The sequence below is a fragment of the Orcinus orca genome, chromosome 19, assembly GCF_937001465.1.
Source record: "Orcinus orca chromosome 19, mOrcOrc1.1, whole genome shotgun sequence".
Taxonomy (NCBI): Eukaryota; Metazoa; Chordata; class Mammalia; order Artiodactyla; family Delphinidae; genus Orcinus; species Orcinus orca.
The window spans coordinates 26,782,622-26,809,714 of record NC_064577.1 but is presented as its reverse complement, the minus strand read 5'-3'; the positions used below and the strand labels follow the sequence as shown (position 1 = coordinate 26,809,714).

Below are 27,093 nucleotides of genomic sequence, written 5' to 3'. Positions count from 1 at the left end.
AGGCGGACTCTCAACCACTGCGCCACCAGGGAAGCCCGTGCACTTTTTGTGCTAAGTGTTTTAGATGCTTTATTGCATTTAATCCTTAAAACAGCTCTAGGAGATAAGCACCACCTTGGGGACAGTGTTATGATCAGGGACTCCAGAGCCACACTGGCTGGGATTGCATCTTGGCTCTGCTGCTTACTGTTGTTAGTAACGACTGTGAATGACGTAACCTCTCTGTGCCTCAGTTTCCCCATCTCTGAAGTAGAGATAATAATAGTACCTGACTCTTAATGTTAGGAGGATTTAAGAAAGTTCCTGGCATACACTCAGTCTTTATGTAAATGTTGTTGTTATTGTTATTAATCCCATTTTATTTCTAAGTGTCACTATTATTTCCATTTTCCATATGAAGAAATAGGAGCCCTGGAGAGATTTACCGACGGTCTCCCAGCTGGGAGCTTGACGTGGTAGACCTTGAATTTGAATCAGGTAGTCCGGCTCCAGAGTTCTGCCTTCTATCCACTACGCAGTATTGCTTTTCATAGAGAGAGAGAGACAAAAAAAAAAAAAAGATGGGAGATCTGTCCCAGAATTGCTGGTGGGGCTAGCCAGGGTTACCAGATAAAATATAGGATGGTCAGCTAAATTGGAATTTCAGATAAATAGTATTTAGTATAAGCCTGTAATTTCTATCACCATAAATGGGTTTTGCATATACTTGTGCTTTAAAGGAATCACACAGGGTAGGGCTGTGTGTGTGTGGGTGTGTTTATATACAGGCTTCTTTCACTCAAATAAAAAAAATGTTCATTATGGGACTTCCCTGGTGGTCCACTGGTTAAGACTTCGCGCTTCCAATGCAAGGGGCGCGGGTTCCATCCCTGGTCGGGGAACTAGAATCCCTCATGCTGTGCGGCCAAAAACTTAAAAAAAAAGAAAATTCATTGTTTATCTGAAATTCAGATGTAACTGGACATCCTGTATTTTTATTTGCTAAATCAGGCAGCCCTAGGTGGGATTTTTTTTTTTTTCATCCTCCACCCAGTCCCTTCTTGAGATTCTGCCCCATTACTCCGGACCTGTTGCCCTCCATCTCCCAGGATCACAACCACAGTACTGATGGCAGCCTCCTGCATCCCATTTGACAACCCAGGTTTTCACGTGTGGCGAAAACAAAGTGTGATTTCGTTTGGAATGAGGGGCGGCATCTTTCCTTCTTGACCTTGAAGATCCCGTCCCTAAGCCTCCCTGACGATTTCTTTCGAGCCAGGAGGGAAGCCCCAGAGCCGGTGGTTTGGTGGTTTGTCCCCTCTCTGGAGGGGGATCAGCGAAGCAGCTTAGACCTTGGAGTTTTCTCTCCACGGAGCCAGATGGCTCACTCTTCTCTTCTCCTTCACGTGTTCGCGGCTCTTGCATCCCAGCCAGATCTGGAGCAGATTGGATCAGCGTGAGTGAGTGGTGGTGTTGGGGTGAGGAGGCTTGACCAGCTGGTGCAGTTGTCCATCAACAGGCCAAAGTCAAGAGGGTGCTGATGGGTGGGTGGCTGGGTGCCACGGAGAGGTTGCTTTGGGCAGCATCACGTTCTCACTCTCTTGGTGACCAGCTGGTGAAGAGATTTGATAAGGACACCACCCCCCCCCCCCGTTTTTTTTTTTTTAGTCTACACGGAGTTAATGATTTTGGCAGGCTGAGAGATTCTGGGAGTCCTCCCACATCTAGCTTGGCCGAATGTGCCTTGAAAGGACTAATGCATGCTTACACCTCTCTGTTATGCACAGCGGCGGGTCTGTGCAAGAGAAATGGCGAACACAAGCAAAAGGTCTAAATATTATTTGACTTTGGAGCATCATGGTCTCATTTTAAATGTAACTAAGGTCATTGCTGGTAGGCGCTCCAGTCTAGGTGGGCATCTTACTGTAGTTACTTAGTAAATGTTTGTTGAGTTGAGTTCCTCTTGGGAACTTAGATTTGGAGCAAGACTGAGCTCGATGGCTAGCTCTTTTTTTTATTTATTATTATTATTTTTTAAAATTTTATTGGATTATAGTCGATTTACAATGTTGTGTTAGTTCCGGGTGTACAGCAAAGTGATTCAGTTATACATACACATATATTCATTACTTTTCAGATTCTTTTCTCATATAGGTTAACACAGAATATTGAGTTGAGTTCCCTGTGCTATACAGTAGGTCCTTGTTCGTTATCTATCTTACATATAGCAGCGTGTGTATGTTCATCCCAGGTGCCTGATTTATCCCTCCCCCCCATGTTTCCCTTTGGTAACCATAGGTTTGTTTTCAATATCTGTAAGTCTGTTTCTGTTTTGTAAATAAGTTCATTTGTATCATTTTTTAAAATCAGATTCCACATATGAGTGATAGCATACGATATTTGTCTTTCTGTCTCTGACTTACTTCACTTAGTATGATAATCTCTAGTTCCACCCATGTTGCTGCAGATGGCATTATTTCATTCTTTTTTATGGCTGAGTAATATTCCATTGTATATATGTATTGATGGCTAACTCTTTTTCAGCGCTTTTTTCCTCTGCTTTTGGCAGAGGAAGTTAGAATTAGATTGTTGGTTGGTAAATTCCAAGGCCAGATATGTCTTGGGTGGTCGTCCTACCTTTAAGGCACTTAACTACAGTGTAGGACCTCACCAGTGGAGACCTGTGGTCTCTGAGAACGGATGCTGGGAGATCCTCTGCGGTATGATTGACAGATTTTTCTAACACTGCTGGCACTTAGGGTTTAAGAATGGCCTGACTCTCAGCTCCGGGCCTGGGCCTTGCAGGTGCTTGGTGATGGTGTGGGATGACCCAAGCCTATCCCCAGAGGAACCACTTTAGGGTGGACCCTGGAACCTGGATGCACAGTATACTATCTGTGGTGCAAGTATGGCTCATTGGAATCTGGGGCAGCCTTCCTAAGAGTTAAAAAAAAATGAATACGATTTACATGTAATAATATGCCCAGACCTTCAAGTGTCAGCCCAAAGGGTTTTGACAATCGTATACATCTGTTTACCCACCACCCAGAATGGGATCCAAAACATTTTTGTCACCTCAGAAAGAACTTCTGTTACCTAAGTCAGTTCCGCCTCTCCTCAGGCAACCACTTTGTAATTTCTATCACCATAAATGGGTTTTGCATATACTTGTGCTTTAAAAGGAATCACACAGGGTAGGGCTGTGTGTGTGTGTGTGTGTGTGTTTATATACAGGCTTCTTTCACTCCGTGTAATGAGTTTGAGTCTCCTCTGTGTCGTTATGATATCCGTAGTTCTTCTCTTTTTATTGCTAAAAATATTGCTTATAATATTTCATTTTATAAATGGACTCTAGTGGGTTAGTCCGTTCTGCTGTGGATGGCCATTTGGGTTCTTTCCAGGTTTAGGCTCTGAGTAAAGCTACTGTGAACAGTCCTGGGTAAGTCTTTGTGTGGACGTATGTTTTCATTTCTCTTGGAGCAGGTCTCTAGGAGAGGAATTACTGGGTCATAGGGTAGACTTTTGTTTTTTTTTGTTTTTTTGTTTTTTTAAGCTCAAGTGCTCTTTCCTAGTTTGGAGAGCACATGCAAACTGGTAGGCCAGGCCCCTGCGCATCATTGTCACCGGGTAGGTTGTAGCTAGCAAGACTTAGGTCACTCAAGCGAGTCTGCCTCAATTAATAGCTGTCATTGAGGCTGAATGTGAATGATTACAATTTTGAGCTTTTAGGCTTCATTTTGTAAAATTATATGAAGCTGGTATGTTAGGAGGGCTTTTTGATAAGAGATTAGTTACAGATAGAGCCCCCCTATGAATTGGATTCAGGCTTGAGTCATGACTAAGAATTACCATGCTGCATCGGAGAGCTGAGTCAATGCGGAACTTATGTGGCCACCCAGCATTGGCTTCTGATGGGTGACTTGATACTGAATGGATGTGGGTGGCCCCATTCTGGAGGGTCGCATGCTGGTTTCCCCTTTCCTCCCCATCCCTCTGCTTCCATTCTGGTCCGGCCTTCACTGTCTCCTGTCTAGATCATGTCAGCAGCCCGGCACCTGGGCTGTTGCTTTCCCATCCAGGAGAGTCTGTTCCAGTAGTTGTAGAGGGGCCCTGGCCAACTTATAGAGACAGAGGGTAGATTAGAGGTTACCAGTAGTTGGAAAACTCCAGGCGATTCTACTGTGGAACCAGAGCAGGAAACAGCCCACTCACTGCCTTGAGGCCAAGCCATTCTTCCAGGCTTCTTATTATACCCAACTATCTCATGGTACCCCTGCCAGGCGGATCACCCTGCAGTGCCCACAGTGTAAGCTTTGGCAAGCTTGCCTCCTGGACTGCTCGCACAGATCTTCCCAACTAGAGGGTCACACCTTTATTTTCCTTTCCAAACCATGTCCAGCTTTCAAGAGCCCTTCACCACATTTTCTTTGGTGTTTTATTTTTTTAACAACGTTGTCATCTCCTTTCTTGGAATGACAGCAGGCTCTCTTCATTTGTCACTCTTGATGCCTTTCAGACGTCGTCTGTTGCCTCTCTCATTGTGGGACATAGCCAGTTCCTCAAAGGCAGGACTCAGATCAGCCTTTGTATCCTTTCTTCCTCCCTACCAGCCCCCTAGGGTCTAGCATAATGTTGGTCGTGGAATAGTCACTGATTAGGTACTTGTCGATTGACTTTTAAAAATTAATTTAACATCTGATATGGAGACAGAACTTAGAGGCATTACTGGCTTCCGTACTTTCGGAGTGATTGTTGCCTTGATTTATATGAATTGCAAGTTTGTGCCCGTTCCTTATTTATGCAGTGGCCTTCTTGGGGTAGAGTCCATGCTCATGTGCTTCGGCAAACATTTAAGAAGGACCTAGTCTGTGGCGGGCTCAGAGTTGGGTGCTGTTATTTCTGAACTCTTCCTGTCTTCTGTAGGCTTCCATGTGTACCTTCTTTAGCAGCGTGTACTCATTGAACAGCTGATACTGGTATTCAGTGTGTTGTCCATAATCTTTGTGCAATAATTTCCTGCCCCTTTTTTATTAAGAGGGAAATTTTGTTTTGTAGCTTGGATTTTCTTCCAGTCTTTAAGCTGTCATTACTGTCATAAAAGAAATGCTTAAGTGCACCCATCACGCCAGACTACTCTGATGTAGCCCTTAAGAAACTCTTCACAAATGCATGTATATTTCCAGAGCTGAAATGATCCCACATGAGCACTTAAGCAGGAATGGAAAGGTTTGCCTGCTGTGGGCTAGGTGTTTAGCTGATCGTTTTTGACTATTCTATGCAGGTACCCCTGATACCAGAGGGAAATTAATAGCATTATAAAATAGGGATCCCGGTGGCATTTTGCATGATATTTTGAGACAAAGAATCATAGGAGTTTTGCTAGGTTTGGGGAACTATGGAAGGGGAATGGGGCTTTTACTCTCAGGCAACTTGAGAAAGAGCTTGCAAATGTCTGCTGCTTTTTTTTTTTTTTAACATTAAAACAAGTTTTAAATTTTATTCGTGTATAGTTGATTGCTGATTTGTCTCCTCCTCCAGAAGTCCCATTTGGCCTTTTGGTGTCAAGGCTGCGATTTAGGAGCCTTCAACAAAAACACGCAGTCCAGACGGGTGTCTCATTCTCATGCAGAAACACGTCGGAAAATTCAGTTTTTGTCCATAGGATCTTTTTCCCGCATTGGGTTTTCACTGTGAATTCAGGGTCTTCTATGGTTGAAACATTAAAAGAAATCATATACATTTATTTATAACATTTACTTATATATTTACGTATTTTAAAATCGTATTATCAATTTATTAAAGAAAGTTTCTCCCCAAGATATACGCACGTATCGTTTAACAAGTCAGATTGCTTTACGGGCCTTGTAATAAAGAGGTCTGCCGACCTTCCCCACCCCGATTCCTACTTAGGGATAGTGTGAACAGCCATTTTAGCTGTTTCTTCACTTTTTTGCCTCTACATTGCTCAGCTGCATGCTACTCTGACGTTTCTTTCTTTTTTTTTTTTTTGCGGTACGCGGGCCTCTCACTGTTGTGGCCTCTCCCGTTGCGGAGCACAGGCTCCGGACGCGCAGGCTCAGCGGCCATGGCTCACGGGCCCAGCCGCTCCGCGGCATGTGGGATCTTCCCGGACCGGGGCACGAACCCGCGTCCCCTGCATCGGCAGGCGGACTCCCAACCACTGCGCCACCAGGGAGGCCCTACTCTGACGTTTCTTGACTTTTTCAGCTTTAAACATCTCCCGTGATTTCTTGGCGTGGAAGATGAGGATCTGGTTCTCTTATCCCCACCTGCATCCTACACTGCAGGTACATTATATTTTTTAGGTTAGTTCAGTCGTCCGATAGTCACAGCTTAAAAATGGAACATTGTTCAGCCTTAAAACGGAATGAAATTCTGACAGTGTGGATGCATCCCGAAAGCCTTATGCTAAGTGAATTAAGCCAGACACAAAGGGACAAATCCTGTAGGATTCCCCAGATATGAAGTGTCTAGAACAGGCAAATTCATAGAGACCGAGAGTAGGTTAGAGGTTACCAGTGGCTGGAGGGAGGGCAGACGGGCACTTACTGCTTCACGGGGTTACGGGTTACGGAGTTTTTGTTTGGGCTGGAAAGGGTTTGGAACAAGTGCTGACGGTTGCACACCTTTGTGAATGTAATTAACGCCACTGAATTGTCTAGGCTTTAAAATGGCAAATTTTCTGTCGTATATATTTGACCACACAGAGAAGTACATTGGTTAGTAATAAACAATAGCTTACATTGTTAAGACTGCAAATGGTATTCACTTATTGCCTTTCTTGTGCAATTTTGGTGTTTTCCAGAGTTAGTGATGGTCTCCTTTTTTCCCTTTGCCTAGTTTTTTGGGCCTGTCATCAATCGGCCACCAGTCTCCCACTGAGAAGTGAAAAATCTCCCCTGTACACATTCAAACCTATAGGGTTTGAATCTGCTCTTTCCCGGAGCTCTCCAGCCCCTTTTTCCGTCTGGGGTCTAGTTCTCCGAGCCTGTTGAACTGTCGCTTTGACATCCTTTTTTTACCACCAACCTGGGGATGCCCTTCATTCCTCTCCCCTGTCATCGACTTTCTTGTTTTACTCCCTCATACCATGGAGCAAACACATCCTTGAGTATCTTCCAGAGAAGGGGCATCAGGGAGGTAAGTCTATAGCTTCCCCAGAAGCAGAGCCTGACGTGGGGACACCTGCGCAAGGAATATAGGGAACATGAGCTCTGGGGGGAGCAGCTCCCAGGGGGTCAGGGTGGACGGGCTGGGGAAGAGGCTGGGCTGAGATCGGAGTACGCTGGGCCCTCCCATTCAGCATGTAGACTTTCCCTTTCTCCTCCTGTTCTCAGTGTGGTACCCACCCCTTGGCTGGCGGGGGTCCATGAGTGCCTGGTGCCGTGGTTGCTTGGCCCCATGGGATACAGGAAGAATCTTGGGGTGCCATGGCTTCTGATGCAGGCTTTCCACCAGTCCTCTTTATTGGCCCATTTCCAGTGGCTCCAGGGCCTTCCATCCCTGCGCTGTTCTGGGGTTCTGTGGGGTGAACCCCCTTGCTTCCACTGGGCTTAGGTGTCAGCCTTCTTGCGGGCGGGGGGGGGGGGTCAGTCAGTCATTACCTGCTCCCTCTTTTAGCTTCCAAAACCCCATGACTGCCGTCTCTTCTCGGCCCTTTTGTCTTTGTGGTTGAATTCTTCCTCATCCCTTTACTTTCACCCTATTTGGGAGCGAGCAGCTTGTGTTCCATCAGCTGTGTTTAACTAGAAGTTCTACAAGTTACGTTTTGTGACATTCAGAAATGCACTAGGATTGACACATTAGCACAGCAAATATTGCTAGTTAAACATAGTCAACATTGAACATTATACTTAGAGGGGAACTACTCTCTGATTAGATGTACCGAGTAGGTGATATTCTGAGCATTATTGTTTTTATTTTTTTTTTCAGAGGAATGGACCATTTATTACTCTCAGCAAAATCGGCAGATGAAGCAGTTCCCCCCAGTTGCTAAAGGGCCATAGGATGAGAGTCAGTAGTTTACCTGTGCATGCAGGGGTTGCACTGCAGGAGACCAAACGCAAAACTGGCAGATCAGTTTTACATGGGACCTGCTAGTACAGCTGCCTGTCCCTTCCTCCAGAGGGAGATCTTATTCATTAAGGAATTCTCTTCCAAGGGAGCGGGTAAGGAGTTTGTAGGTTATTATGCTGGAGTACAAGCAAATGTGTTAGGAGAGAAGTTTTCATCTCCAAATCTTTCTAGGATATATTATCTCTAGCTCACAAAGCATGTTTGCTTATCAAACATGTTCTTAGCTTAGAAGGCCTGGTCTGCATGGTCATGGAGAAATCCCTGGAACATCATCTCCCAATACTACTATGATTTGGGGGTCATTTTGTCTAAATTTTTTTTTTACCTACTTAAAATCAAAATACTTACATTAATTCGCACTTAAAATATTTTTTTTCAAAAAAGCAAAACTCTGTGACACGCCCTAAAGATATTTCTTTTTGTTGCTGGATATTGCTTTTATTTTTTAATTTTTTTGAATTTTATTTTATTTATTTATTTTATACAGCAGGTTCTTATTAGTTATCTATTTTATACACATCAGTGTATATATGTCAATCCCAATCTCCCAAGTTATCCCACCCCCCACCCCCCTGCCCCTTGGTGTCCATACGTTTATTCTCTACATCTGTGTCTCTATTTCTGCCTCGCAAACCGGTTCATCTGTACCATTTTTCTAGGTTCCACATATATGCGTTAATATATGATATTCGTTTTTCTGACTTACTTTACTCTGTATGACAGTCTGTAGGTCCATCTATGTCTCTACAAATGACCCAATTTCATTCCTTTTTATGGCTGAGTAATATTCCATTGTATATATGTGCCAAATCTTCTTTATCCATTCATCTGTTGATGGGCATTTAGGTTGCTTCCATGACCTGGCTATTGTAAATAGTGCTGCACTGATCATTGGGGTGCATGTGTCTTTTTGAATTATGGTTTTCCCTGGGTATATGCCCAGGAGTGGGATTGCTGGGTCATATGGTAATTCTATTTTTAGTTTTTTAAGGAACCTCCATACTGTTCTCCATAATGGCTGTATCAATTTACCTTCCCACCAACAGTGCAAGAGGGTTCCCTTTTCTCCACACCCTCTCCAGCATTTGTTGTTTGTAGATTTTCTGATGATGGCCGTTCTGACCAGTGTGAGGTGATACTCATTATAGTTTTGATTTGCATTTCTCTAATAATGAGTGATGTTGAGCAGCTTTTCATGTGCTTCTTGACCATCTGTATGTCTTCTTTGGAGAAATGTCTATTTAGGTCTTCCGCCTGTTTTTTGATTGTGTTTGTTTCTTTAATATTGAGCTGCATGAGCTGTTTATATATTTTGGAGATTAATCCTTTGTCATTGATCGTTTGCAAATATTTTCTCGCATTCTGAGGGTTGTCTTTTCGTCTTGTTTATAGTTTCCTTTGCTAGGCAAAAGCTTTTAAGTTTCATTAGGTCCCATTTGTTTATTTTTGTTTTTATTTCCATTACTCTAGGAGGTGGGTCAAAAAGGATCTTGCTGGGATGTTTTTAAAGGATTTGAAACATGTACACAGCTTCAGGATTAAGGGCATGGCCTGGGTTTCAAATCCCAGCTCTGTCACTTCCAGCTGGGTGCCCTTGGGAGAGTGACTCACCTTCTCTAAACCACAGAGAGGAGGCTGTAGGTCTCAAGGAAGTGAAGCATGTAAGGCACGCTGTCCCCTCTGACTACCGGGAATAGCGTGGCCCCAGGTCAAGCGCTTCGCTGACCCCAGAAAGCAAACTCTGGGCTCTCTTGGCTTCAAGTCTTTGCGTGCACGGTTCACGCTTCTCAGCTGGAATGATCCCCCTCAATCTTCTCTAAGGCCTCAGTAACTTTTTATTTTAATAAATTTATTTATTTATTTATTTCTGGCTGCATTGGGCCTTCGTTGCTGTGCGCGGGCTTTCTCTAGTTGCGATGAGCGGGGGCTACTCTTCCTTGTGGTGCACGGACTTCTCATTGAAGTGGCTTCTCTTGTTGCGGAGCATGGGCTCTAGGTGCGTGGGCTTCAGTAGTTGTGGCACATGGGCTCAGTAGTTATGGCTCGCGGGCTCTAGAGCACAGGCTCAGTAGTTGTGGCGCACGGGCTTAGTTGCTCCACGGCATGTGGGATCTTCCCGGACCAGGGCTCAAACCTGTGTCCCCTGCATTGGCAGGCGGCTTCTTAACCACTGCGCCACCAGGGAAGTCCCTCAGTATCTATTACTATTGATTTTTAATAAACTCTTTGATTTTGCAAGTATTTTAGATTTTCAGGAAAGTTGCATAAATAGTACGGGGAGTTTTCGTATACCCTTTATCCAGTTTCCCCTAATGTGAGCATTTTACGTGACTACAGTACATTTTGTCAAAGCTAAGAAATTAACATTGGTACATTACTACTACCTGATCCCAAGACTTTACTTGGATTTCACCAGTCTTCCCACTAATGCTCTTCTTCTATTCCCAGGATCCAATCCAGGATACATGTTGCGTTAGAGTGTTCTTATTTTAAGGTGCTGTCTGCAAGAGGGGAAGGTTTTCCTTCAGTTCAGAGCCCTAGGCTCACATTATAATTAACTTTGGCTTTGTTTTGAAACCCCAGCTTTAGCCGAGCGGCTAGGAGGGAATCATAGTTTTACCTACATAATTACTTGTTTCCCTACCCCTAAGGCAGTTAGGGGCTATTAATGGGTTTAGGTTTGTAAGGTCTGATGTATCTCGCAGAGGGCCATGTTTAACAAGATCGTTACCGCTGTTTACTGGTCGCCAAATATTTCCTTAGTGCTGGGTTTTCTTGGACTAGCTCCTATCACAGTAGTGGAGAATGTCCATGGGATTGATGACATTTGGTTATTGCTAAGGCTGATTCATCCCGGCCTGTGGTTCCGGGATGCTTTGCCTGATGATAAGGAAGACAGCAGCTTAAACCTTGTCTTTACTCTGCAGCTCTTAGGATTTCTTAGAAGTCTCTGGGTCAGTGTAGGGCCGAAGGATGGCACTAAGTTGATCCGGGGTGGTGTAGTCAGCTTTGGATGTCATGAGCTTGCTTTGCGGCTCTGGGGAAGCCACTGAATCCCCTTGGGTCTCAGTTTTTCCATCTGTTAAATGAAGCCTTTGGTCTAGGTAGAGCCTCCTAAAATCCCTTTCAACTCTGTAAGAGTGTGATTATGTCAGTAGACTATTCAGTGGAGTGTCCGTGAAGCTCTGGAAGTTCCATCAACTTCTTTCCACGCCTGAGAAAAACTCCGTTATTTTAAACAATCACTCATCCCGTGTTTGTCAGAGGAGTGGAGGCATTTGAGTATGAGCCTATACAGTGCTTGATTTGGAAGGTGAAATCACTTCAAAATTAGGTAATAGACTAAAAAGTGAGTGTTGAATCACTTCCTGATTACGCCTTCTTCCAATTTCTCCGCCCCCATCGCTCCCTTTCCTTAGCAAGGATAACAGAGCACTCATCTGGGCCACAAAGAGTGAACAGCTGCTCCGTCCAGGACCACTCAGATGGGTGGGACCAGCATGCAGAGCTGCTCGTAGCACAGCCCTGATCCTAGAAGAGGGGGAGAGGGTGAGGCGGGGAGGAGGGTGTGAGCCTGCTGGGTGAAGGCATGCTCGGGGGGGAGGGAAGAGTCCAGCACAGCACAGCTTCAACACGTACTTCCTGCCAGGAATTGGATTGCTGCGGTATACGCGTTGCCCCATATAATTCTTAAAACAACCTTGTTAAATGGTTTGTTGCCCCCGTGTTTAGTTTTCTCGAAACTGAGCTGCAGAGAGCTTAGGTTATTTGTCTAGGGCTCCCCAACTAGTAAGTGGCAGAGCCAAGATCCAAACTCGGACCTGATTCTAAATCCTGCACGTTCCCATCCATGATATACGTGGACTCAGGCGAAGGGTGTAGGATGCTTGGAAGAAAGGGCATGAGAGATGGGTCTTGATCTTTTGGCATTTTCACAGGTGGGAGTGCCTGGGCCAAGGCAGGGGGGGCTGGAGGGTTCGGCACACAGCCGGGGATGGGGGCAGTGGTACAAGATAGGGTTCTTTTTGTTTTTTTGCGTTATGCGGGCCTCTCACTGTTGTGGCCTCTCCTGTTGCGGAGCACAGGCTCCGGACGCGCAGGCTCAGCAGCCATGGCTTACGGGCCCAGCCGCTCGGCAGCATGTGGGATCTTCCCGGACCGGGGCACGAACCCGCGTCCCCTGCATCGGCAGGCGGACCCTCAACCACTGCGCCACCAGGGAAGCCCCCAAGATAGGGTTCTAACGGCTGGGTAGGCCAAGCTCAACTTTTAAAAAATTAAGTTAAAATTCACATAGCATTAACCATTTTACAGTATGAGATCCAGCGACAGTTAGTACATTCACAGTGTTGTGCGACCATCACTTCTACCCAGTTCCAAATATATATATATATATATATATATATATATATATGGGCTACACCGCGTGGCATGTGGGATCTTAGTTCCCCGACCAGGGATCAGACCCATGCCCCTGCGGAGGAAGCGCGGAGTTTAACCCACGGGCCACCAGGGAAGCCCCACTTCCAAATATTTTCCTTCCCCCCACAGGAGACCTTGTATCCATTAGGAACTGCTCCCACCAGCCCCTGTCAATCACTAATCTGTTTCGTGTCTGTGGACATTTCATAGCAGTAGAATCCTATGTGACCTTTTGTGTCTGGCTTTTTCCACTTAGCATGTTTCCAAGGTTCATCCGTGTTGTAGCATGTCTCAGTCCTTCACGTCTTCATGGCTGAAAACTATTCCATCAAATGGAATATTCTGTCTCTCCATTCATCTGTTGATGGACATCTGGGCTGTTTCCATCTTGTGGCAATTAGGAACAGGTCCAAGATCAATTCTTTTGATTAACTCAAGCCGTTCATTCATTCGCTTGCCCATCCGTAGAGATGGACATTGAAGGCGTGACAGTGGCTGAGATGCCATGGGAAGCACATGAAAAAGAAGAGAGCTGAGGTGGGGTTCAGCCTTGGGCCTGGGGAGAATCGAGGAGCACACACGGCTTCTCAAACATCAGCTGGCCTGAGACCGTCTCTGTCCAACCTTCAGATTTCTGAGCCCTGTGGTAGACCAACCAAAGCGGCCAGTGACCGAAGTTAGACATTCAGTCCATGTTTTGTTTATTTCCTCCTTAGCTCTTTTTTTTTTTTGTGGTACGCGGGCCTCTCACTGTTGCGGCCTCTCCCGTTGCTGAGCACAGGCTCTGGACGCGCAGACTCAGCGGCCATGGCTCACGGGCCCAGCCACTCCGCGGCACGTGGGATCTTCCCGGACCGGGGCACGAACCCGTGTCCCCTGCATCGGCAGGCGGACTCTCAACCACTGCGCCCCCAGGGAAGCCCCAATTTTTTTTTTTTTCTCAGCTCTTTTTTTCAGGAGCTGTTATTGAAATGCTCACTCCCTTCAGCATCTTTGATTACTGAGCAAAAAATTGGGCTGCTTTGGTCTTAGCGACATTTAGCTGGAGGATGGGCCCCAACACAAGCTTTCCCATGGCTCATTTGATTGATTGGGCGTTACATTTTCTTTTGGGGAATAAAGAAGCAAAAAGGACTTCGGGGTGCAGCAAGGCCCCTGCCACGTGCGCGGGAACCTGATTATGCATTCCTTTTGTAGACAGAGGCAGGAAGGGGGAGGGACGATGGCCAGTTTCTCACGTTTACGTCTCATATCTTTAGGTCTGGTGCTGCTGCTGCCGAGTCCAAGCTCGTGCTGCTCACGGCACGACAGGCCAGTATGTCGAGAGACGAGGTGCTGGGGCAAGGAATAGTGTCTTTATTCAGAAAGCCGTCAGACTGAGAAAATGGTGGACTAATGTCCCAAAGAACCATCTTCCCCGAGTTAGAATTGAGGCTCCTTTTATACTAAAAGGGGAGGGGGCGTGATTGGTTGTGGCCAACTTCTTGGTGTCAGAATCCTTTGTTCTTGCAGCTGCCCACAGTAGGTCAGGTCATGATGTTCCTACAAGCCTCCCTTAAGACAGATGTTATTCTCTGTTCTGCAACTTTTTATCTCTATATGAATGGAAAAGTGTTAGAGTCCTGAGAATGGACTATCCTGTATATTTCAAGCTATGGGCAACATTCTTAACTTGTAGCAAATGCAATAGAATATATTTTTCTTTTTCTTTTTTTTAGATCCCGTATATATGTGTTAGCATATGGTATTTGTTTTTCCTTTTCTGACTTCACTCCGTATAATAAGACTCTAGGTCCATCCACCTCACTACGAATAACTCAATTTCATTTGCTTTTATGGCTGAGTAATATTCCACTGTATATATGTGCCACATCTTTATCCATTCAGCAGGAATAAAGCGATAGACATAGAAAATGGACTTGAGGACACGGGGTGGGAGGGCGAAGCCGGGGCGAAATGAGAGTAGCATCGACATACATACACTACCAATGTAAAGTAGTTGGCTGGTGGGAAGCAGCTGCGTAGCACAGGGAGATCGGCTCGGTGCTTTGTGACCACCTAGAGGGGTGGGATAGGGACAGTGGGAGGGAGATGCAAGAGGGAGGAGATATGGGGACATGTGTGTGCATATGGCTGATTCGCTTTGTTGTGCAACAGAAGCTAACACAGTATTGTGAAGCAATTATACTCCAATGAAGATCTATTAAAAAAAAAAAAGCAATAGAATACAAAGGTTAAAGAAAAGGAAACAGATCCAATCTAGAGTCAGATTTGTTCTTCCCTGTCACACTGCCAGCCCAGTTTGCCTTTATAAGCAGGGCTGCAGCTGCAGGAGGACTTTTGGTATCTGCCGTCTGGAGTCATAAAGGGACTGGTTGGCAGTGACTTGTGTTTTGAGTTCATTCCGTGAAGTCTTGGGCCCAGTGATTACCACCTCCTCTTCGCTAGACTGTCCCCTCCAGGCCCTGCTTCTTAGGGGTAATTGAAGGTTAATCAGATATACTACTTCCTGCTTCTGTATCAGCTAGTTAATATGTCACTACATCCAGATTTTAAAAATGCCCAACATGTAAAGGAGCTTCGTGAGTGTTGACAGTTTCAGGGAAGTCACCTATGTTGGGGGATTATTAAAAAAAAAAAAAAGGTTTATCATACAATCCAGCAGTCACACTCCTTGGTATTTACCCAGATGAACTGAAGAGTTATGTCCACACAAAAATCTGCACACAACATTTATAGCAGTTTTATTCATAATTGCCAAAACTTGGAGGCAACCAAGATGTCCTATAGTAGGTGAATAGATAAATAAACCGTGGTCCATCCAGACTATTATTCAGACCTAAAAAGAACTGTAAAGCCACAAAAAGACTTGGAAGGATCTTAAATGTATATGACTAAGTGGAAGAAGCCAGTCTGAAAAGGCTGCAATACTGTATAATTTCAACTATAAGGCATTTTGGAAAAGGCAAAACTATGGAGACCCTAAAAAGATTAGTGGTTGCCAGGGGTTGCAGGGGAGCAGAAAGAGATGAAAAGGTTGGAACACAGAGGATTTTTAGGGCAGCGAAACTACTAGTTGTGATACCAGAATAGTAGATACATGTCATTATGTATTTGTACAAACTCATAGAATGTACAACACTAAGAGTGATCTCTAATGTAAACTGTGGGCTTTGGATGATAACGAGGTGTCAGTGTAAGTTCATTGATTGTAACAAATGTACCACTGGTGTAGGATGTCAGTAGTGGAGAGGTTGTGCATATGTGGTACAGGGAGCATATGGGTATTCCCTGTATTTCCTGCTCAGTTTTGCTGTGAACCTAAAACTGCTCTAAAAAAAAAAAAAAAAAAGTAACGTATGCCTTTATGTGCTGTGTTGCTGCTGTAACAAAGTACCACAGGTGTAGTGGCTTAAAGCGACTCAGATGTATCATCTGACAGTACTGGAGGTTAGAAGTCCAAACTGGTTTTAACTGGGATAAAATCAGGCTGGCAGCAGGGCTGTGTCCCTGCTGGAGGCTCTTGGGAAGACTCTGTTTCTTTGCCTTCTTCGGCTTCTAGAGCTCACCACCCTTCTTTGGCTCATGACCTTTCCTCCATCTTCAAGCCAGCGGCAAAGCCTCTTCTAGCTTCTCCTTTCTGACTACGACCTCTGCTTTTATCATCACATCTTCTCTCTGATGCTGACCCACCTCCCTTTCTCATAAGATTCCTTGTGATGACACTGGCCCCACCCAGATCCAGGATCATCTCATCTCAAAATCCTTAGCCACAGCTGCAGAGTCCCTCTTGCCATGTAAGGTGACGTATCCACAGGTTTTAGGGATTACGATGTGGTCCTCTTTGGGGAAAAAGTCATTATTTTGTCTGCCACATATGCCCTTTATTTAATTAATTTATTTATTTTAATAAATTGATTTTATTTATTTATTTTTGGCTGCGTTGGGTCTTCATTGCTGCGTGAGGGCTTTCTCTGGTTGCGGCGAGTGGGGGCTGCTCTTCGTTGCGGTGCGTGGATTTCTAATTGCGGTGGCTTCGCTTGTGGTGGAGCACGGGCTCTAGAGCACAAGCTCAGTAGTTGTGGCGCACGAGCTTAGTTGTTCCGCTGCATGTGGGATCTTCCCGGACCAGGGCCCGTGTCCCCTGCATTGGCAGGCGATTCTCAACCACTGTGCCACCAGGGAAGTCCCCACATATGCCCTTTAAATAAACTTTTTGGGGGCCCTATTGTCATTTCAGACAGGCAGCCCAATCTCTTTTCTCTCTCTTTCTCTTTTTCTTTTTTGGCCGTGCCATGCGGCTTGCGGGATCTTAGTTCCGTGACCAGGGATCGAACCTGCGCCCTCGGCAGTCAAAGCGTGGAGTCGTAACCACTGGACTGCCAGGGAAGTGCCCAGGCAACCCAATCTCATTTCAAGATTGATCCTTGGTCATGTTCCAGTTTATGTGGGAGACAGGGAGCCTGGTGAGGAAAAGAAATGAAAGAAATCCAGTTGGGTTCTGGATTTGACTGGAAGGATAAAGGATCATTGATTCTCAAGGAGGGGACCCACCTGAATCGTCTGGGATGCCTTTCCATTTCAAGCATCCCAGATTCTGGCAAACCCTCCCTTGAGAGGCACATCCCTTCTGCCTCACCTTGCCTCTTGTCCATGAGAATATTGTATATTGCTCACGTGCAGGGGACAGAAAAAAGATTGGTACCCAGTGATGCATAGGGATGGAAAGGAGCTTTGACAGAAGAGGTTGGACTTGGTGTTGAGAAGGCGATGGGGATCCAAGGCTGGGGAAGTACCCCAAGTGACATTGACAAGGATGGGATGTGGGGAGGGACTGGAAGATGAGGTGAGTGGCCTTACTGGTGATATGGTCTAAATGGGAGGCCCTGAAACGTGCAGGGGTAGAGGTTGCTGGACATGCCTGTGCCTCTGTGCTGGTCATCCTCGGTGGGAGCTTACCGTGAATGGCAATTAGGGACTGTTGTTGAATTCTAAAGCAAGTGAGACAAAGTCCAGTAAAGGGATGGGTCAGCCCCTGGCAGAGAGAAGGCTCCCACAGGCTTCCTTTGGTGGTCCCATGGAACTGAACTGATGAGCCGTTTTCATTGTTTCTGGGAGTCCCTGAGGCAGGTGCAGTTTTCTGCGGGTGGCGCTAGGACTTTTGCTGGGAGAGTCCAGTGCCAAACCGGTGACTGTGTGTAGACGATGCGTCAAAGAAGAGACGTCGTTTTCCTTTTGCACAGCTTTGTTTTTAGCGTTGCATTCGCAGTACCTGGTTGCATCACTCTGAATGTTATTTCGGAGACGGATGATGCAGATTTATTTTAAAGGCAAGGCGTAGTTAATTTTAGAAACCCATTCAGCATTTTATACGTTAGTGCTGACTGTCATACGGTTACAGTGGGTAGCGGGTGTGCTCTAGCCAAGATGTCATGGTGTCTGTAAGAGTAAACAACTGTGGATGAGTGTTTAATTCACTAAATGTCGGAGAACCTTTGATCAAATTGACCTCCCCGAGATCTGAGTCCAGCTTCAATTCTCCCTTTGCCCTTTTGTTTTTCCCCCTCATTGAGGTGATGATGGTCCCACTTTGCTCGGTTCCCTGGATCTGCCACTTCCTGGCTCTGTGACCTTGAGCAAATGATCTTATTACTTTGAGATTCAATTTCGTTATCTACAAATAGCAATAGAAAACAACTCCTTCCTCCCAAAGCTGTTGGGATGGATAAAATAAGATATCAGATGTGAAGCTTTGGTCCCTGGAAATAGTAGGTGGTCAGTAAATATAAGTTCCCTTTCCTTTTTAGAGATGAGAAAATTGATGAGACAGAGTTGACGTAGTCTCACTGGTTGTCTTCAGATATTTCAAGGGCTGTCACGTATCACAGGGGACAGACACCCTCCTTTAGTGCTCTGGAGAGCAGATGTGGTGCGAAGAGGTAAAAACCGAAGGGAGACAGATTTCAGCTCTACTTAAGGAAGAACTTTGTAGTAATTAGAGCTGTCTCACGTCCAAGGCAGTGGAGCTCACGAAGTAGTGAGCAGTCTGGTCCTGGTAGTATTCAGTTAGCACAGAATTTCTCAACAGTGCCGCTCACCTTTGGGACCAGATAATTCTTTGCTGTCAGCGGCTGTGATGTGCGTTGTGAGACATTTACCAGCTTCTCTGGCCTCTGCTCATTAGATGCTACTAGTAACCTCCCCCTCACCTCCAGCCCTACTTGTGACAACCAAAAATGTCTCCAGACATTGCCAGATGTCTCCGGCAATGGTTGAGAACCACTGAATTAGAGGCTAGATAACAGCAAACTAGACTCCCTCTTCCCAAGGTCAACTCCATCCTACCCCAAGTTGCGTTCTTAACAACATTAGAATTCTCATGGTGGCTTTGTGCTTTGGGATAGTACCTACCACCAAGGATTAAAGGCCTAACCCAGGTGACCCTGTGGGGTTCAGTTTGGGCCATAGAGAGCGAGAGAAGTCCCCACTTGGAAGGCCTTCAGGGGATTTAATGGTTTGCTGTTTATCGTGGTTTTGCAGGTCATGCTGGCCGCTTCCTATTGGTCGCTCCTGGCCCCAGCGGTGGAGATGGCTACGTCCTCTGGTGGCTTTGGTGCCTTGGCCTTTTTCCCTGTGGCTGTCGGCTTCACCCTCGGAGCTGCGTTTGTCTACCTGGCTGACCTCCTCATGCCTCACCGGGTGAGTACCACTCTGCTTTGGGCTCTTGTGTCAGGATGTGCCTAGCTCTGTGCCATAGAATTACTCCTGTTCAAACTTGACATGCCAACTCGTGTCTATGTTAAGTAGCCAGCGATATCGAAATAGATATTTCACACCGTTTAGGTCTTTTACCTGGAGGAACGGAATTGTGACTTAATGCCTAAAAGAAAATAAGCTCTTGCTAGTCTGACTCATCATCTCCTTAGTTACATTTTGATACATTCAGATTTTAAATATCAGATCTCATTATAAATATAGAGTACAGCTGACGTCGTGTGGTACAGCACTGTCTATATGAGTGGACCTAGACACTGGGGGAAGGGAGTGCCCGTGACGGTGGTCCTGACTCTTAGAGAGCTTATGATGTCACCAGGGAGATGACAGCACACCCATCTGCAACATAAGACCGTCGACAAAGCATCGTATCCACAAGGGCTTATTCATAGGAGGGCGAGGTGGGGAGACCAGGCAGTAGGGCCTTGGGCTGCGCTCACTTCTGCCATGAGCCGGTTATGTGTCCCTTCTCCCCACTTTTCCTCCTTACGACTTGAGAATAACTCCCTTTAGGGGCTGCCGAGTGAAAACTAAAAAAATCGAAAAAGGCGCCAGAATTGGGGTGTGCCGGCGATTTAGCTTTTTTATTTTTTTTGCCCTAAATAGTGCTGGTGGGTTGGGTTTGGGGGATGAGCATGTACTTGCTTACAGAGAAGCACAAAATGAACGACAGCCTGAAGTCTGGCTGTGGTCACTGAGCAGAGAGAGCTGAGGCCACGCCACGAGATCATGACCCAGCGCCATCGGCTAAAACCAGGTCGGCTGAAGGGTGGACGTCAGTAGGACCCAGTGCGGGCACAAGTCACCTTAGCAGATGCAGTGTCCCAGCAAGTCCCCGAGGTGGGCAGAAGGCCCCTGAGAGACCTGAGCTGGTGCTTGAATCCTCTGTTCACCCAGGGTGGGGGGAGGCACGGGGGGGACCGTGTCGAGGAGCTGAGTTTCTCTGCTGGGTCGCTGTGGGCAGGGTCAGGTCGGGCTCACTGGAGTCGTCTGGGCATGTACCCCAGGAGGTAGGCTCACATCCTTTCCCCGGCCCACCTGCCTTCCTCTCCATTGGAACGTGGCCCAGACACTCGTGAGAAACTGATTACTCATGTTCCAGAATGGCCAGCCTCTGGCCCAAACAGCTGGATGTGATGGTTGGTTGGACAGCTGTGATGTTGTCTCAGAGGTGTGTCATTCTTGTTTATCTAGAGCATGAACGACCGTGTCAGTTTCTGCCCCCTGGGCCCTTCGCTTCCTTGTTGTCAAGGAACATCTGCTTGCTAATAGCTTTGAGAGGTCCTCAGTATGGATTGCCATACTCTGTCCTCAAGTCCGCCCTGGTTATCTGTAAACTTGCTGCTGGGGTGTATTCTACTTGCCCTGGCAGGAAAATCTGGCAGCCAGGGGCCTTAACTCCTGAACAGCAGACAGGGGGCTGGCTCAGCTGCTGTGCACAGCCCCTGCTGGTCTCATTCTGCCCTTCCCACCTGGGCCCACCTGGGCTTCTAAGGCAGTGTCTTGCAGAGGGCTCTTTGCAATCGTGAAGGGTCACCCTTCCCTGATACTGGGGCCAGGGAGTGGGGCCAGGTGTATTTGACCAGCTGCCTGAAGGTAGCAGCTTTCTCTGGGCAGTGTAAATAGTCATTCGGCCAGTTTGTTCTGTGCAGCAGTCCTTTTTTTTTTTTTTAACCTTTTGCTTCCTGTTTGTTCTACTATATGCTTTGAATATAGAGGAGATCCCAGGCGAAAGTCTTGGGTAGAATACACAGAGAATTAGGCCTGACTGGGGAGTGGTGGGTGAAGTCAATGGGTTTTGATCTTGAGTCCGTGTGGCTGACTGAGCAGCCATGCAGTCCTCTGTCAGGGAGAAAGCGGGGGCTGGAATTTGCTTTCAGAATGCTTGCTACGACTGGAGTTCAGGAACCAGGAGTTCTGTGGGTCAGTTCAGACTGAGATCTTTTTAGTTTCCTGTTCACTCCACCTTATGACAGAGCCCCACCGCTCAGCACGTGGCCCAGGGAGAGGACGAAGTGGTGAGAGCAAAAGGCTTTGGCTGCACTGATGCTGGAGGGGCTCACCCTGCAGAGCAGGCCCCAGGGGAAAGGGGGACCTGCCTGCAGAAAACCCCGTGGCCTCCTTCCTGTCCTCTGGGAGGACCGTGCGTGGAGTTTGACGGGGTGAGAGGAAGTGAGTCAGGCTCTGCCTTATTTTACCTGCAGAAGTGAGCCAGTGCAGGAGTCCGCTCAGCACAGACGTGTGGTTTGAGCGATTCTGACATTGACTTGTGACCGTCCAAGCACAGGTGCCACCGCCTGCCCACGTCGGAGATGTCCACCCTGGTTATACTTACACGTTCAGGGTGGCAAGACTCTGGGTGGGTGGGAAGGAAATGGTTAACAACCGGCGCTGTTCTCCAACTCCATTTCCATCATTCAGCCTTTCCGATGTATTTGTGCCCCTTTTGGAGCCGGAGTGCCATATTGCTCATGAAAAGGGTTTTACTGATAACAGCCTGTCAGGTTGAGCCCACTGTAGCTGTGTTAACTTCGGATGCATCAAATCGCTCCCTGAAAGGGTATTTATTTTCATGTATTTATCTGGGGATGGAGTAGAAAAGGCTCACGCGGTAACTGTTAATGGGAAATGAGCTGACAGGGTTTTACAGAGGCTTTGCCAAATGATATCTTAATGAGAGGGCGAGAGAGGCGGGGTAGGCGAGGAAGGTGCAGTCCGCCAGGGCCGGGAAGAGGCCTGACAGGAGGACGCTGATGGCGAATGCGGCTCGGGCCAGCCTGAGCCCAGCACTCCCCTTGGACGGTTCTAGGAAGAAGGGGAATGGACCTTGAGCAGCTGTTTGGAGATACTGACATTTTTATGACCTTTGCAGTTTGCTTCTATATAAAGTTAAGGATGGCAGTGGGTGGGAAGACTTCACCTTTAGTTTAAAGCTGTGATTTTCTACTGGTGGGTAGAGGGGAGAGGAGGAAGAGGGTGGATGTGTGTCGCCATGGCCCTGTGTCTTTCTTTTTAGTCATATTAGTATTACATCAACACAGCACAAAAATCTCATTATAAAAATTAAACAAACTTTAACGTGTGACACTCCTTTCTTGCTGTAGACTGTGTCCTCTCAAAATTCCAGTGCAGTGGTATTTGGAGGTGGGGCCTTTTGAAGGTGACCAGGTCATGAGGGTGGAGCCCTCACGAATGGGATTAGTGCCCTGATAAAGGAGCCTTCAGAGCCCCCTTCCCATTCTGCCACATCGGGACACGTACACACTGTTTGTGAACCAGGACGTGGGCTCTCTCCAGACACTGAATCTGCTGGCACTTTGACCTTGGACTTCTCAGCCTTCAGAATTGCCAGAAATAAATTTCTGCTGTGATAAGCCACCCAGTTGATGGTAATTTGTTAAAGCAGTCTGACCGGGGTAAGAGGCTCCCCTGTTTCCGTACTCTTCCCAAACCAGTCAACCATTGTCATCAGTTTAGTGGGTATCCTTCTAGATTTTTCTCTTTTCTCTTTCTTTTCTTTTTTCTTTAAGAAAACGAATTACGTTGTGTCCTATAAATATCGAAATATAAACACTGTCCCCTATGCTTGTGCTGTTCAAGTATGCTTTAAGTCAACTCTATAGCTACATGAATCCTGACTCATTTATTTAGACTTCCCTTCTCTTTGCTTATGTACGTGCATGCATACATTTCACACAGTTGGAACCGTCTGTGCGTTCTCTTATGTGTTATTTTTAAAATTCGAAACGATTTTTATCTACAGTCATTTTAGTACATATACCGCATCCTTCCATCTTAGTGTAGTTCACCGGACCATTTCCCTGTCACTGAGCAGTTAGATTGCTCTGTGCTTTTGCTTATGTATATATGTCTCTCTGGAAAATGTCATTTTGTTGTGTGTCTCCTGAAAAACAAGTGGTAACGTCTTGGCTGTGTTGTTGACACTTGCTTTTCCAGCTTTGCTTTGCATCTTGGCAACCTTCTCTCTGGGAGATGTGTGTTCCCCGCCCCCTCCCCTCCCTCTCTTGGGATCTGACATCCAAAGAGACTGCCCAAGGACTGCAGGGGGAGGGAAGGTAGTGGTGTCTGAGTCTGCCCGAGACCCTCGGGCGGGGCATCGCAGCTGACGGCCCCGCCCAAACGTGCTCAGGGGCAGCAAGCGATAGGGGTGCGACCTTCTCCTCAGTGCCCTCCTTCTTGTATCTGTGTCCCAATCCTGTTCAGTTTCTCTTGGTTTTCGCTGTGATGGCAAAGAAGATGCCTCCGCTAAAAACTTAAACGAGAAGGATGTGCGCATACCTTTAATATGCGCCTAACTGTTGCTGGTGTCAATTTCTGGCCACTGGAGTCGCTCTGAGGGACCAGGTATGACAACTGTTTGGAAGTAACAGGTGATTATTTTCCCCCTCAGGGGTGATGCACGTTTTCCTCCTCTTCATAGATCCTTTCCATCTTTAGCGTTGTGATTCTGATTCAACTACTTTACGAACGAATACCTAACAGAGGAGATTGGGGGTGGGGGGATGGCAAGAATCGCTTACAGAAGGAGAAATCGCAGTGGCATCCACCTGTAGAGTCCACAGCATAATTCTGATATTATCGGATAAGCCCAGCCAGCTTCACAGTGAACACCGGCTCCCTGCCTCCGTTTTAACATCTCCTTTCTTTCGCTTTGCTGTGGTTTGAGATCTGCACTTCTATTTGATGCTCTGAGGTGCATCATGGGGTTGATGGACGGTTGACATTTCAGCTGGCCTGGAGAGAGTCTCCGTCCAGCTGAATCACCGGGTTCCTCCAGCGTGGGGACGTGACCGTGTCATCAGAGGAGGCTGGGCGCGGGGGTGGATTGGGCGGCCCCATTGTCTGGGAAACCAGGTGGAAGAGGGATGAGGTTTTGCAGGCAGCCCTTTTGCTTAACTGTATACCCATCTGTCCTCATTTTCTAGGTCTGCCATAACAAACCACCACAGGCTGGGTGGCTGAAACAACAGAACTGTATTTCCTCACAGTTCTGGAAGCTAGAAGTCCAAGATCAAGGTGTTGTCAGGTGCCTCCTTCTAACCATGTCTTCACGTGGTCTTTCCTCTCTGTGGGCATCCCTGGTGTCACTCTGTGTGTCCAGATTCCCACTCCTGATAAGGGCAGCAGTCAGATTGGATTAGGGCCCAGCCTAAGGGCCTCCTTTTAACTTCATCACCTCTTTGGAGACCCCACCTCCAAATCCAGCCACATTCTGAGGTCCTGGGGGTTAGGGCTTCAGCATTTGAGTTTGCGGGGTTGTGGGGAGCAATTCAGCACATAACAGCATCCTCTCCGTTTCTTTTGATATTTATGGTACTAAGATTGAGAGATAGCTCACCCTGTGGATGTATGGAGGCCCTCAGTTCGGGCACTGGGTGTTCTGACCAAGAGCAGGCTGGCTCTTGAACGGGCACGCTGAGTGGGCAGAGCTCGCTAATGAATACACGACGCTAATGAATACTTCAGTTTCTAATGGAGCAAAGCCGTGAGCTTGCTGGCATTGGAAGCCGTGGCTGGTGAGTCCTGGGCTGGGGAGCGTTGCCAAAACCTTGTCGTTCAGATGAGTCGCCAACAAAGGAGCGTTTTGAATCTTTTGTGAAAGCCAGTTTATTTTATCGTACTGGGGGGCTCTTGGCCCACTGATGCCGCAGGCCCTTCACAATGAGGTGTTTGTAGAGAGCTGGCGTTCAGGTCCCCCTGGACCCCAGGCACCCATTTCCAAGGTGCACGTGGAAGCCGTGGCCGAGGTTGCTGCTTTTGCCTTTCCATGCATCCTGCTGCCTCCTGTGACTAAGGTGCTCGGGTGTCGGTTTTGGTCCCGTTGGCATGCAGAGGGGCTCAGAAGGGGGTTGAGGCAGGCTCCCAGTGTGGCGTGCTTGCTGATTCTCAGAGAAGGCCGTGGTTAACCGTCCTGCGGACGCCTTGCTCTGCACATGTACCTGCTGGGAACGCGTATCAGAAACTCCCTTCCTCTCCACTTGCTCCCTTTGATTTCTAAGGCGGGCGGGGGTGGGGGGCTGCTGTTCTACCCTTGTGTATGCCTGGGTGTGTTAGCTGTGTACCCAGTCCTGGCTAGTTGAGGCTACGGGAAAAATATCTGTGGCTTTGCAACCGATGGCACAGAGCATCTGAGAGGGCCCAGTCAGAGCTTGGAAACCGACCTCTGTGGGTGCTGTGTATTCCCCAGGTACCTTCACTGGGTCTGGCATGAAGACATGCACGTGTGCGCGCACATGCACACACAGTGCACACGAAGCGGCCGTTTCAGCACAGGCTGGCTTGCTGAAGGGACCTCCCCAAGCACTGAATGACCCTTGTTCTTTTAATAGAGTGGTGGGGATTCTGGAACGCAAATAGGCATGGTTGGGACCTTCTAAGACTTGGACTTCCTTCTCCATGCTTAGAGCACCTTTTCATAGTTTAGGCTGTAAAGTGGTGACTGAATACTTGTATTCTCTTGCCCTGTGTTGAGCCAGGCGGCAAGATTATAAGAAATATCTAGAGGCCACCATGGAAATTTATTGAACCAGTGGCTGGTTGGCAAAGATGACGGAGGCAAAGATGATTTATGAGGCTGGCTGGCTAAAGGAATTGGGTGTGCGTTTCATCATAATTCCTTCCTCCCGAGGGGGGGCGGGGCGCGGCTGTCGGCTCACAGGTGTACCCCCCTCTCTAGGTGGCTGGCGCATCAGTGCCCGATAGAGCAGGTCCTGGCCACGCCTGTCCTGTCCGTCTTCTCTCAGATTGTGGTGGTGCTGGTGATAGTGTAGATGGCTCACCTCAAGGCTGGGGAATCATAACCCCAGAGGAGTTAGAGTTCTGGTATCAAAGAAGAAAAGAAGGGGTGAAGTTTGGGGATGTAGATGTCGGATTGGCCAGTTCTTTGAGAGGAAGGAGTTGGATTAAAGCCCCTGGAAAAGCTAAAACGTTGTTTAGCTTTAGCTCGATGTCCCCATAACGTGCCCCAGGGATAAATGACAGAAGGCATGTCAAGGACGGTAGGAAACGGAAACGCCCTCTGAAGATGGTCTGTGAGCTCCACGCCTGCGGTTCCTTTTGCCCTAGGACTGGGAGGAGGGCAAGGGGTCTTCAGCCCTGTGCCTCAGAAGCACACGCGTCTCCAGAATCCCAGCCAGTCCCCTTCAGAGCCTCCCTTTTCCAGATGCGCGGGTTAGCAATAGGAGGACTCACCTTGCCTCGACCTGAGCGAGGCGGGGGAGTTCTGAACGTAATGCAAAAGCCAGTAGACCATTACCAACACGCTGGCATGGTGCCCAGCTCAGAACACTGTCCCTCCAGCGTTCGCACACTCTCTCCTAGTTACCCTGCAGGGCGCACTTTGTGTGTTCCTTCAGCAGAAATCTTCCCTGGCAACGCCAGGTCTTGGTTCCACTTGGCACCTCCCCCATCTTGCCCTGTCTCTTCCCTGTGCCGTCATCACCGGTGGACCTGGTCACTTGTGTCCTGAAGGCAGGGACAGGTCTGCTCTGGTCTCCCCTGTGACCCCGACAATACCTGGGCATCGTAGGTCTCCAGGAGGTATCTGATGAATGAGTGAATGGAGATGTTGGGAAGATCAGGTGAGATCGTTGGTATGAAAACTCCTTAGAGCCTCAAAGTTGAAAGCGCTTTACAGCCATGAGTTATTTTCTGGAGGCAGATCCACGCTCCTTGGCAAGTGGCCACTTTTGAGGCACTATAGGCACGAGGCACAGAGGGTTGAAGAGAAAAACTTAATCTGATTTGAATCTGTTATATTCTTGTTCACGCTTTATTTGCTTTGTTAATTACGTTTGCCTA

The 27,093-nt window shown here is 47.3% G+C and overlaps 1 protein-coding gene across 14 annotated transcripts in view; it reads left to right on the top strand.

Annotated features, from left to right (window-relative positions):
* The window catches only part of SLC39A11 (solute carrier family 39 member 11), a 419,622-nt gene that overhangs the window by 109,315 nt on the left and 283,214 nt on the right, over positions 1 to 27,093 (top strand). For 12 of the 14 annotated variants that reach the window (XM_049701912.1, XM_049701905.1, XM_049701906.1 and 9 more), the window contains one exon: positions 19,039 to 19,197. The exons of the other annotated variants lie outside the window; for them this stretch is intronic. In XM_049701912.1, the coding sequence (XP_049557869.1) occupies positions 19,042 to 19,197 (156 nt within the window). In that variant the 5' untranslated portion in view covers positions 19,039 to 19,041. The remainder of the gene's footprint in view (positions 1 to 19,038; positions 19,198 to 27,093) is intronic. 14 annotated transcript variants of the gene reach the window in all.